General features: G+C 42.8%; 1 protein-coding gene across 1 annotated transcript; it reads left to right on the forward strand.

The window, feature by feature from the left end:
- The first annotated feature begins 311 nt into the window (after positions 1-311).
- Positions 312-12,428, forward strand: LOC122130820 (bifunctional 3'-phosphoadenosine 5'-phosphosulfate synthase 2-like). Its single transcript, XM_042705594.1, has 12 exons — positions 312-639; positions 3,222-3,336; positions 3,672-3,907; positions 4,293-4,431; positions 5,332-5,450; positions 5,979-6,092; positions 6,485-6,596; positions 6,862-7,067; positions 8,670-8,805; positions 9,779-10,047; positions 10,416-10,645; positions 10,826-12,428. Exons 1-12 carry the CDS (start codon positions 466-468, stop codon positions 10,965-10,967), a joined length of 1,992 nt encoding a protein of 663 aa, XP_042561528.1. The 5' UTR covers positions 312-465; the 3' UTR covers positions 10,968-12,428.
- Positions 12,429-12,858: the final 430 nt, after the last annotated feature.

Consider the following 12,858-nt stretch of genomic DNA (forward strand, 5'->3'; position numbering starts at 1 on the left):
GACAGTGCTGGAACAACTTGAAATAGTGCTATCACTATTTGTATCTAATTTAAGGGCGTACAATTGATCGAGAGGGTCCACGATGACCTTGGCCTGTCGATAGTCTGTCCGTGCCACTCAGGCTTAACTGTCAGAGGTCCTTGGATCATCTACAATCAGACAGGTTTGCATCAAACACAAACTCGAGTGACGACCGTGTTTTAATGGGGACAAGTTTGCAAAGGGTTTTTAAAAGCCTGTTATTTATTTTCAATCCGTTTTTCAGACGGCATACTCTGCAATATATGCTCATTATTTTGAAGACCTTATGTCTGTTACTACCATGAGAATATCATCTATGCAAGTTACACCGCAAGATGTTTAGCCAGCCTGCTCAGCACTGCCTTGAGGAACGTCGTGATTCTGACGCGTGGGATGTTGGAAACTGTCCTATGAGAGTCTTGGAGGAGGAGGAAGAGGTTTTGGATGTGCTACGTGTCATTCAAGACCTCGCCGATCGGCTCCGACTCCGAAAACCTGGTCGTCTCCGCCGGTCTGCCAACCGGTCTTGTTCACATCATTCGAAAACACTGGAACCGTGTCGAGAAAATTGACCACATAAACTTGGAGAACATGTCCGGGACCAAAAAACAGAGAACAGTAAGTGGTTCTGCTCATCAAACTCTTTATAACTAGATGTACTTATCAGATTGTTCTACTGACGTGAAATCGAAGATTATGCAAGAAAAGTTAGCCTAAAGCTTTGCAATGTTCTACCTCTGAAAGACATTTTCTCTCTAAATAGTTCTGCAGAATGCTTTTGTTCCGGTTCGTATGGATTTGTCGTATAGAGGGTTACAGTGTAGCATAGTCAACAATTCTATACAGCCAACTACTATGCTCTTACATCGCCAACTATTTTGTCTATTTGTCAACCAGTAAGTGATGTGCCGCTAACATATTTGGTACACGTTGCAAGCCAAAACCAATGATGCCGCAAAGCTTCTTTAACCTCTACATTTTCAGACATTCGTAACTGGCTAGCTAGCCGGCTAGCTATACTAGCCTACATTCTTGAAACACCAAAGCAGTAGGGCTAGCAAGTCTGCTGGTTAGCGTTAGGGTCCAAGACGGCCGTGAAGCGCCCACCAGTACAACTGTGTTTAACATTATTACAGTTTGGACCCATGTTATTACAACCTTTTATGTGTGGTATGTATGTATTTCAAATTACTTGAACGTAAACCTATGTTGTCATTAAGAAGAATTTTGTTCGAGTGAGCCTTAACTGTAGGTTACAGATTTTCTTTTTTTAAATAAAGTAGCCTGCCTGTTCGGCTACTGACTCGGAAAATATGATGAATGCCCTTTCAGTAGGCCCATCATGCTACTGATCGCATACAGTACGCATCTAAATGTCATGAAACACTGATAATCACAATAAGAAACCTATGAACGTAGCGGGATGCAATGCAGAAAAGATGATGAGTATGAACAGACATAGGCAGATATAGTTTGCACACTGCGACTATTAGAACACCGCCGTCTCACTGTTATAAATCTCTGAACGTCAGCCAAGTTTGGAACAAGGACCCTATTTGTGTCTGGCTGTGACGGTGCCACGCTGTGCACCTATGCCCCATTAGTGCACATGAATGAAGGGTATCACGTGATGGAGATTTTTTGGGAGGGGGTGCGGGGAACATGAAAAAGTAAGGGAGGTAGGCAGTGATACAGCAAAATATTCAAGGAAAGACACAAAAGGTTCTCTGTGAGTGTCTGGGATAGAGGGGGTGAGAGTAATGAGTGGGGGCAAGAAACAGGTGGGATCTTGTGAGAAGTGACTCTGGGGTGGCCAGAGAGTGTGAGGAGAAAATGAAAGAGGAAGAGGGAGTGAGACGTGTAAACTCACACCAGCGCAGCAGTGACACAGAAGGGACAGAAAAGGCAGGAGTGGTCAGAGAAGATGAAGGTGATTTAGAGCAATGAATGGGGTGGGTGAGGGGACTCCCATTTTAACCCACATGAATGGGGCTACTTGTCCTGTCTAACAAGTTCAACTTGTTCACCTGGTGTGTGAGTGTACACGAGTGTGTATGTGTATGTCACTGACTACCCCTCAACATGAGAGATTAGTTGATGAAGGGGCATTTGTGTATATGGTTATCCTCAGGGACGTGCACAGGAGGGGGCTAAGGTTGCTCGGGCAACTGCCCGTTTGCCCTCCTCGACTGAAGTTGCCCCTCCGAAGGAAATATATATATATTTTTGAAATAGTATTACGGTTGCAGAACTTAGATAAAATAATCGCGGAATAAGCGTCCAGGGGACGGGGGCGTGGCAGCGGCGGTTAGTGAGAGTTTCAAGTGATTGTTGCCCCTTTTTTCCAGGGCAGAGCAACTGCCCTTCAAAATTCCTGTGCACGTCCCTGGTTATCCTATTCTGCCACTCTCTCTCCACTGTGCAGTAGGTTTTCACCAGTAATGCCTGCATCTTTTCATGTACACCATTCTATATCTTGACCAAAGTTAGCCCCATTGACCGATTTAACTTATCCTTTCACATGCCGTGTGTGTGAAAGGGCTTATGCTGTACAGTAACAATCATTCAGGAGGAAATGCCTGCAATGTCGAAATGGGGGGTGGGGGGGCCGGATCAGCATATATTGCATAAAGCAGGATTCTGCAATCCTAATCAGACCAGAGTTCATGTGAGTCAACATTCTTACTGCAAGGCATCACAAGTTAATGGGGCTGACATTTCAGAAGAGGAGGAATGTTGTATTGAACAGGGGATGGGAGGGTTTCCCCCACAGGGCATTGATGCTTAAAGTGTCATAGTGAAATTCAGACTACAGTAGGCTCCCTTACCTGCTATCTATGATTGAGGCAGCTTGTTGTGTCGAACTTTATTACGCATTTTATTTCAGTGACACATGAGATGCAAAATTATTTTCAAAATAGCAACTAGATCCTAAGGACAATACAACAAGTGGAGTATGTAATAAAATACTTCCACAAAACGACAGTCAAAACACAAATTCCTTGTCGTTAAATCTTGAGGTATGCATGTGGGAAAGACACTTAATGAAACCAATCACCTGACAAAAGTTTCAACCTCTTGCATTTTAAGAATGAGATGAAGAAAATATGTTTAATAACAAAACATGCATACTACAGAAAATACGGTTTGTATAGCATTCTGTCGATTATTTCAGAGCTCCATGTTGTCGTCTTTTGCAGGACCTCCAGAGAGCCACCAACGTTGTGTACCAGGCCCACCATGTCAGCAGGAGCAAAAGAGGCCAGGTGGTGGGCACCAGAGCAGGCTTCCGAGGATGCACAGTGTGGCTAACAGGTTAGCCCTCCAGCCCTTTACGCACACGTAGCATAACAGTTATTGCAATGTGTATCTTTTATGTCCCATTCCTTTCACAAATATTAGATTGCACAATATTACATTTCTTTCACATTCCTATTTCACAGTCTTTCATGAGATTCATTGAGCCACACATATACAATAGCACACTGTAAGTGCTCAACCTTGTGTCGTGTCATGCAGTCTCTTACCAGTCTCAGGCGAGGCCCAGCAATAAAACAATTCCCCCTGGTCCTGTTAAGCCTGTCCCTACCCTCCACACCCATTCAGCAGAACCTCAAACATCTGTCTCTGTGTGTGTGTGTGTCACGTAGGGCTGTCGGGAGCTGGTAAAACCACCATTGGCTTCGCCCTGGAGGAGTACCTGGTGTCCCACGCAATCCCCTGCTACTCTCTGGACGGGGACAACATCCGACAGGGCTTAAACAGGAACCTGGGCTTCACGTCCGTGGATCGGGAGGAAAACATCCGGCGTATCGCGGAGGTGGCCAAACTGTTTGCTGACGCAGGCCTGGTCTGCATCACTAGTTTCATCTCGCCCTTCACTAAGGTGAGGTCTAGACCACCCACTACCTAAGGACACGTGTTAGTTACAGAGTGCTGTATGTACTCTAGGCATATAGAATATGCCCTTCACTTGTAGCCACAGACTAAATAACACCATTAAGATAGTAACTGTTTTAGAAGAGGAGAGATTGCAAGTATAGTGCATGGGTAATAAAGCACCATCACTTTTGATTTCATCCCATCACTAGCACAGCCTCTCACTGCTGGTCCCAACATATTTTCAGTCCAGCTTCACTGTGCCAATGGAGTTCACTAATAGAAGAGTTAGCGTCACTATCGTTTCACACTGTTGTACACTGATTTGGTAGGCCAGGTTCATTATTGTCATTGAACAGTTTTGCCAATATTTACTGTTGCGTACCACACAGGACAGGGACGAGGCCAGGAAAATCCACGACAAGGCCGGGCTGCCCTTCTACGAGGTGTTTGTGAACGCCTCACTAGAGGTGTGTGAGAGCAGAGACGTCAAGGGGCTCTACAAGAAGGCAAGAGCTGGAGAGATCAAAGGTACCACACTACAGGCATCTCTAACATGATTGGCTGGTTGGTTGGCTCTAACAGTATGATTGGTGAGGTGTCTAACTATGATTGGTGGGATGAGATGGCTGGAACCTGTAAGTCAGTTATTGGGTGTTTATCTGCTCATTATGGATGAACCAGAGGAGGCGGTTTTGTACCTTTTAATGCTTGATGCAGCCATGGAGTCACAGCTCAGAGTGGAGTTGTTTCTTAAAAGTCATAACTTCCTATGATCTGATTGATTCCAGTTAGAACATTCATTCAGAAGGGCTAATAACAAGATGAGATTCAGAAGCCAACTTTTAGTTTTTCTCCACCGTGAATCATTGTCTTTGCACACACACACACACACACACACACACACACACACACACACACACACACACACTTTCACTCACAATCCCAAGTTTCCAAAGTAACAGTTGCCCTGGACCGTTGAACATTGTTCAAGCACAAGAAAGAAGAAGTGTTGCAATTGTAACGAAACTGCTTCTGGCAGCTCTGTTTGCTGCCACATACATTATCTCATTACATTTAGAAAATTGCCATTTCAAGAGCTATATTGCCTTGCCTTGCCTTGCCTCATTCATATCTACATGACCCTGTCTTTACAATATAATAGCTAAACAGCCACAAAGCCACACTATTAATGCATAACATCTATATTAATATTTACACAAGGTGAAGAGGATGCAGAACCTGAAGTTTCACTCTGATGATTTAAGACTGTTTTGTTTTACATCCTAAAACTGTGTTGAAGTTTCTTCTGGATGAGTGTGATCTTAGCTTTCCAACCCTTCTCTTTTAAAATGACCTTCACTGAGCAGCCCAAAGAAGTTTCCAGAACATGGAAGAACAGTCTCTAACCATCAGCCGTGGCATCTCTAGGTTTCACAGGCATCGACTCCGACTACGAGAAACCTGAAGGCTCAGAGCTCGTGCTGAAGACTGGGGAGTTGACTGTTAATGAGTGCATCGAGCAGGTGGTGGAGCTCCTCAGGATGCACGTGAGTTTGCACCTCAACAATAATTCTGTCGGTTTGAAAGAGGTTGTAATCTAGGATCCTGAATAGGCCTTTGGTTTGTGTTCACAAAAATCACCCTGTAGAAAGTCTTCCTGAACCTCTCAGGTGGAGGGTTCTTTGTAGCGACCTCTTGTGGGGTTATTTGGCTATAATAATAATAATTTGGCAGAGGTGTTTCATGAACAAAAGGTTCTTCATGTGGACAATGCTGAATAAAGTTTACATCAGCTGAGACCTAAAACTGGAGACATCAAATGAATTACTCTGAAGAAAACACTTATGTCCTCTTGACACAACATTAGTGCACCAGGTTAATCTATTTTGCTGTTGGTACATATACCTGTGTCGCACTTTCTTTACTTTGGCAAATCGGGCCCAAATATGGTTAACTGTGATCCAGAGCCTAAAGTGACAACAGCACCAGAAAACAATGCCTATTCAGATCGGGTTACAGAGTGTCCAATTGCACTTTTCAAATGGACTCAGTGATATGTGTTTTTCTGTGCTCAGGACATTGTGCCCTCTGGTGTCACAGAGGACGTGCATGAGCTCTTCATTGACGAGAACAAGCTGGACCTGGCTCTAAGTGATGCCAACATATTGCCCACTGTAAACATCACCAAGGTAACCAAGCATTCAAGGCAAAAAATAAATAAAATGTACAGTGTCATAAATGTTAGCAGCATCGACAAATCGATGTTTCCAAGCTACACACAGTAATGGATAAGCTCTGAGGGTTGCTGTCTGATATTTCAGTTAACAACAAGTTAACAACATGTCTATAAACATGTCGTAATGATTATGTGTGGCTTTGCTAAATCACCATTCATTGCCAGTAGCCAGAAGTAGGGAACATAGGGGTTATATATAGGTGTTATATATAGGGGTTATAGCCCTGCAATGCATTCTCAAACTATTTTGTTAATCAGACTAGCTTTTATTTTTGTTTCATTTACTTTTGAGAGACTCTTACATTGACTCACATACACTCTTTGCTTTGCCATGTTTCTTTCCAGCTGGACCTCCAGTGGGTGCAGGTGCTGGCTGAAGGCTGGGCTACCCCCCTGAAGGGCTTCATGAGGGAGAGGGAGTTCCTGCAGGTCCTTCACTTTGACACTCTGCTGGATGGTGAGCCTGCTGACATTAAACAGGATCATTTAACAGATGCGGTAATTAAGTCCTGTAGGAGACGTAGACTTAATTGGGTTTGTCAGTGCTTTGCTGACACGGCTTATATATTCTACAGCTACCACATAACAATACTACGCGTATGTGTAAAATTGTAAAAGTGCCTCCTTCTAAAACGCACCACAGGAATCATGAAGTTGTGAGAATTCTATATTCACATGAAAACAATTTTCAGTTACCCCTTTCATAAAATTGTCACTTACAGGTGGGACAATCAACCTTTCGGTGCCCATCGTCCTGCCGGTGTCCTCTGAGGACAAAGAGAGGCTGGACGGCTGCGCTGCCTTTGCCCTGCAGTTCAAAGGTCGGCGAGTGGCCATCCTCCGCAACCCTGAATTCTACGAGCATCGGAAGGAGGAGCGCTGTGCCAGACAGTGGGGCACCACCTGCCCCCAGCACCCCTACATCAAGGTGAGGAACTCCACTCCATGTTTAACTCCCAAACACTGTTCCTCTATGGGACGCTACAATATGATCTATATTACCTCCAGGGTCCTTTGTAAATGGTGCTCTCTCAAGGTGTCTCACATGTATTCAAATGGAAGGGTAAATTATAAGTCCACAAAACAGTGGTCCACATGCGTTCATTATAAGTGTATAATTCAAAAGGTAAGTGGAACCAGAATCAGATTTTGTATTTGTGGTGTTTTTGTAATATTGGTGCAGACCGAAGTGTCAATCTGAGTGTCAATCTGAATAAATTAATTTCCAACTTAAAATGTATTCATTTTCAGCCATATTCAGATGGCCATTCAAAATTTGAGAATATAAAACAAGCAAGCTGATTCAAGAGAAATGAACTCAGTTTGGATTTAAGATTTTGGTGGATCTGGCTATCAAAGCGCCGTGATTTTCTTGCTTTCGTTTGAGGCATCTGGCCAGCAAACATCAAACAAGCAACAGATGGGGAAATGCAGCAGAATAAAGTACAAGCAATTCTCTGTAGACTCTTCAGATGGTTAGTTTATCTGACTACAGTATCACAAAAACCCAGACGGATTATATTTTCGGCGCCACAAAGCAAAGATCTCTGCAAAGACTGATATGGTCCAGAGCAATACATTGTCTCCAACAATATCTGGGAACCTTGAACATTCCAACACTTGATTCAATGTTTAAGGGCCCAAAGTGGGCATGACCCAACACATTTGTTATTGTTGTTGGATGAGAGCACTAAAACCTTTAAAGTTTTATCATCACATAAGGGTCATATGGGGACACTGATCAACTGAGAATAACAACATCTCACACATCTTTTGGTTTTGTAGTACTTTCACAACCTCAGTTCCAAACCACAGCCTGTTATGTGACCTATATGGTGACATTGTTTACATCTATGCTGCACCCTCTACCTTAAAACTCCTGGACTCTGTTTACCATAGTGCCATTCGCTTTGTTACAGGAGACGCTTTCAGGACCCACCACTGTAACTTATACAAGAATGTTGGTTGGTCCCCTCTAGCAGACAGGAGGGAAAAACACTGTCTTTTATTTGTTTATAAAGCCTTAGTGGGAAAACTGCCTAATTATCTCATGTCACTTTTAAAATTAAAATCCATCTGTCATAATACACGGTCACAGAGCCTCATCTCCCTTGAAATCCCCCTTACAAAAACTAATATAGGTAAAATAGCTTTTAAGTTCTTTGCTTCCCATAAATGGAACACTATTCAAGTGGAGTTGAAATTAACCAAGTATTTGTCTGTCAACCAATTTAAGAGCCTTTTAGATAATAAGGATGTGCCTCAATGCTGTTGTTTTGAATGATTCTCTGATTTAATTTTTTTACTTTATGTTATTTTATTTATTTATTTTTTATGCTTAATTTCTGAGTTGTTTGGTGTGTTTTTTTTAAAATTTATTTTGTCTGTTTCGTTTTGTTGTGGTTTGTTTATGTATTGTTCTTCTGTACTATGTGGCCTCAATCAGGGCATTGCTGCAAAAGAGCCCTGTGCTCAGTCAATTTCTCCCTGAATAAACAATGATGATGATGATGATGTATTTTTCTCCAAGATGGTGATGGAGAGTGGTGATTGGCTCGCTGGTGGTGAATTGGATGTGCTGGAGCGAATCAAATGGGATGATGGGCTGGACCAGTACCGCCTCACCCCAAGGGAACTGAGACAGAGGTTCAAGGATATGAAAGCAGGTAAGCCAGAAGTCCTCCAGAGCTCCAGGGGTTTTCTACACGAAGCAGCCAGTGGTCATGCAGAGTATTTGGATTTCACTTTTGGATTTCAAGCTCTTTCTGAGATAAGGGACTTAAATGACCACACCGTAATAAAACACAAAAATGTCAGATAAGACCTACTCTTGCGTGAGTCGGCAGAAAAAGATTAGTGTGACCTTTTGAGAGCTTTGCATATCAGTCGGGGTCACAGTAGAAGAGTTCTGCTGAACGCTTCGCTCATTCATAACATTGAGTGGATTTCCGATGATGAATTTATGTTATTTACAGTTGCGCTGTGAATTCAGACATCATGTCAGTGCCTTTGCCCCAAGGGGATTGAACGCTTAAGAGCTTCCCTGATGTGATCAACAAAACATAAAGGTTCCTCATAACATTTTCCACAAAAAGACAGACTTTGGCTTCAGGGCTTCTTCATGGCAAGAAATAGTTCTTTAGAACTAAACTTCACTGTAAGTGCTGTGTTTATCGAAGGACTCTGAATAGTTCTTTAGAACTAAACTTCACTGTAAGTGCTGTGATTATCGAAGGACTCTGAATAGCCTTTAGATCCCTCTATTGAGATGCAACAAAGATCCACTTCATGCATCTAAATGTGACCTCTTAGTCTTTTACCTTAGTCTTAACTTTTTACCTTTAACTTCTTGATAAATGCAATACTATCAACTTCCTTTTCACCTTACCATGATGGCAGTAGAAAGCACAATGGCAAACAGATGCTTACAGTGATCTGGCCTTCAAATAGAGTTTGAAGGAGAATGGAATCTCTTTCTTTTTCATCTAGAAGTAGATCTAGAGTACAAAAAGTCTATCCTATACCTATAATTTCAATATTGGTTTTACAGCATTCTTTGAATGAAATTGAAGCTATGATGGCTACAGACTCCGTGTGGGCAGCCCAGTAATGTTGACCTTCTGTGTCCTTTTCTGCCAGATGCCATCTTTGCCTTCCAGCTGCGCAACCCTGTCCACAACGGGCACGCCTTGCTGATGCAGGACACCAAGCGCCGGCTCCTTGAGCGCGGCTATAGCAACCCCGTCCTGCTCCTTCACCCGCTCGGCGGCTGGACTAAGGACGACGACGTGCCACTGGAGTGGCGCATGAAGCAGCACGCCGCCGTGCTGGAGGAGGGCGTGCTGGACCCGGCCAACACCATTGTGGCTATTTTCCCATCCCCCATGATGTACGCTGGACCAACAGAGGTACATTAACATCTCCGCTGCAGTGCAGTCCTCATCTGTATATTCTGACCGGTGTTTAGTTCTGTGTTAGTACAGATATAGTATAGTAAGATAGTATAGTTAGTGTTGGTATAGGTCACAGATTACCAATGGTCTTTGATCCTCCAGGCCTGCTCTGTCAGTTATGGATATTAGCCTTCGATCTGTCAATTACATTCTAGCATTTAAAAAAATATATAATACATGAAATGTATTAAATAGGTCCATAAAATATAATATAGTGAATACAAGATTTTGATTAGCAAAATCAGGTGCGCCATCATGTGGACGTGCTGAGATTCAGGAGGAACACTGGACACTGACGACATCTTTGGCTCCCCCTGGTGCAGGTGCAGTGGCATTGCAGGGCCCGCATGATCGCTGGCGCCAACTTCTACATCGTGGGCCGCGACCCCGCTGGCATGCCCCACCCCGAGACTAAGAAGGACATGTACGAGCCCACCCACGGGGCCAAGGTCCTCACCATGGCACCGGGCCTGACCTCCGTCGAGATCATTCCTTTCCGTGTGGCGGCTTACAACAAGGTCAAGAAGGCTATGGACTTCTACGACAAAGAGCAGTAAGACCTCTCATGTTCTTCTTTTTGCTTGGTTTGGGTGATGATAACAATGTTGTATTGATGCAGTATTTCTTTGGTGGGTTTAAACAATACTGTCATTCAGGATTTGGCCTATACTCTATAGGCTGTGGTCATTTCCAAACCAATTAAATGTCATTTGTTCTGTTGCTGTTGTTCTAGACACGATGATTTTGAGTTCATTTCGGGGACCAGGATGAGGAAGCTGGCTAGAAGCGGGGAGAACCCACCAGACGGATTCATGGCGCCCAAAGCCTGGGAGGTTCTCACCGAGTACTACGGTTCTCTGCAGAAAGATCAGTGAAGTGACGCATGTTCTATCCCAAAGGCACTCTGACAGGGTTCCATGCGTACAACTTCCAGATGTGGCACATTGGCTGCTATTTTTTTGCCCCGTATTTTTCTATGACCTTCAATGTTTTTTGTAAAGAAAGGTAAACTCTTAAGGGGATGGAACGGTATTTCTCATACACTCTCAAGATTCAGTTCAGGTTCTCCTTCACAGTGAAACATGTCGGTGTCACCACCTTGTGGTCTTTCCTGCGCCTGAAAAAATGTGTCACGCTTGTATGTCACACCCGTGTCAGTATGTGCTAACTGCAAACGGCCAGAGAGAGAGAGGGATAGAGATCATATTTAATATTTTATTTTCATTTTAACACAAGAGATCAGTGTGTAGAGCAGTAGTTTATGCTACATGCCTTAGAGTGGGGGTGTTCGGTCTTGTCCACAAAGGGCCAGCATAGTTGCAGCCAGTTTCTTTCCAGATGATCACATGATCTGGTTTGTCAGCCAATGAGAATTGCATGTGCTCCTGCGTCCTTTACCGGGGAGGATTGGGCAGCCCTGCCTTAATGAGATATAGAAAATGTGATATTTTAACTACGAGTTTTAAACGTTCCTTAGTTTTATAAATTATCTGTAGTTTTTTATATAACGGTTACTGCTTCTTATAACCAATATACTTAATCAAAGGAAATGTTGTGCCTTCTTCAAAATAAAGCATGTGCAGTCAAGGTGCCAACTTGAACGTGATATTGGGAGAGCTGGTTTTAAGGGGAAATGACATGTTACTGATTTGTGTGATGTTTTTTTAATTTTATTATGACTTTTTTTTTGTGGAGATTCAGTCCCTTGTTCTGGATCCTATTTTAGAATACACTCCATGATTAGAAGCAGTTGTGTGGGTGGTGGTGGTGGTGTGAGAGGACGTAATGACCGCGGTGTGAAATCCTCTAATTGTAGAAAACAAACACAAATGAACAAGCCAGTGTCTAGAATACATTGTCCATTAGCTGTGATATCATCCATTACTGTCTCCTTGGGTGCTCCTCTGATGAATCAAATTGATATTTTTCATCTTTGTCTCCAAGAATGTAATACTGCACAAGTATTTACTTCCGATATGAAAATATGCAAAAGTATGTGTGTAATGGTTTGAGAGTGTCAATTGTGAAAAGCTACTGTTGACTGGATGTTTATTTAAAAAAAAAATGCACAATTTCATTGAAACATAAAAAGATTTATTGGATTTTCCTGTTGGCTTCTGGTCACAGGATTGAAAATTCACAATAACATATTTATTGATTTCCTATACGGTTACTGAAATGTTGTGTTATCTTTTGAAGTACATGTGGACGTTAGGTTTCTTAACGCCAGTGTGAATGTGTCACTCATCTTAACTACATTCCAGTCATCCAGGTGAAGGTGCCGTGTACAGGGTGTGGATGATCCGAATCAAATGTCAATTAAAAGGTTTAACCAACTCTGTGTGTGAGGCCTCATACTGATCATTGGTGATTGAATAAGAACAAATCATAAACAGCAACTTTTCATCACTTATTTATTACCATTAACTTAAACATGAATTTTCATGATTTCTATATTTAAAATAGTGTCTCACATCGACACAGACACAAACTAAAACAGACAGTCAACTGACAAACAAATACTCGTCAGAGTGAACTCATTGTCAACTTAATCTTCTCAACGCATTTCTTATTTACACATGACTCCAGCCAAAAGTGGTGGAGAATGAAAAGTGATCGCATTTCCACATCTGTTCTCCAATGTAATGCCCCACTCGGTGCAGTTCACTAAAGCATAGAAAACAGGAGCTCCAAACACAAAGGCATACATCTTAAAGACAGTTGGAGAACGGACAGGACACAGTCCCTGATCGATGTGAGACAGTG

The sequence above is a fragment of the Clupea harengus genome, unplaced genomic scaffold (genome assembly GCF_900700415.2).
Source record: "Clupea harengus unplaced genomic scaffold, Ch_v2.0.2, whole genome shotgun sequence".
Lineage (NCBI taxonomy): Eukaryota > Metazoa > Chordata > Actinopteri > Clupeiformes > Clupeidae > Clupea > Clupea harengus.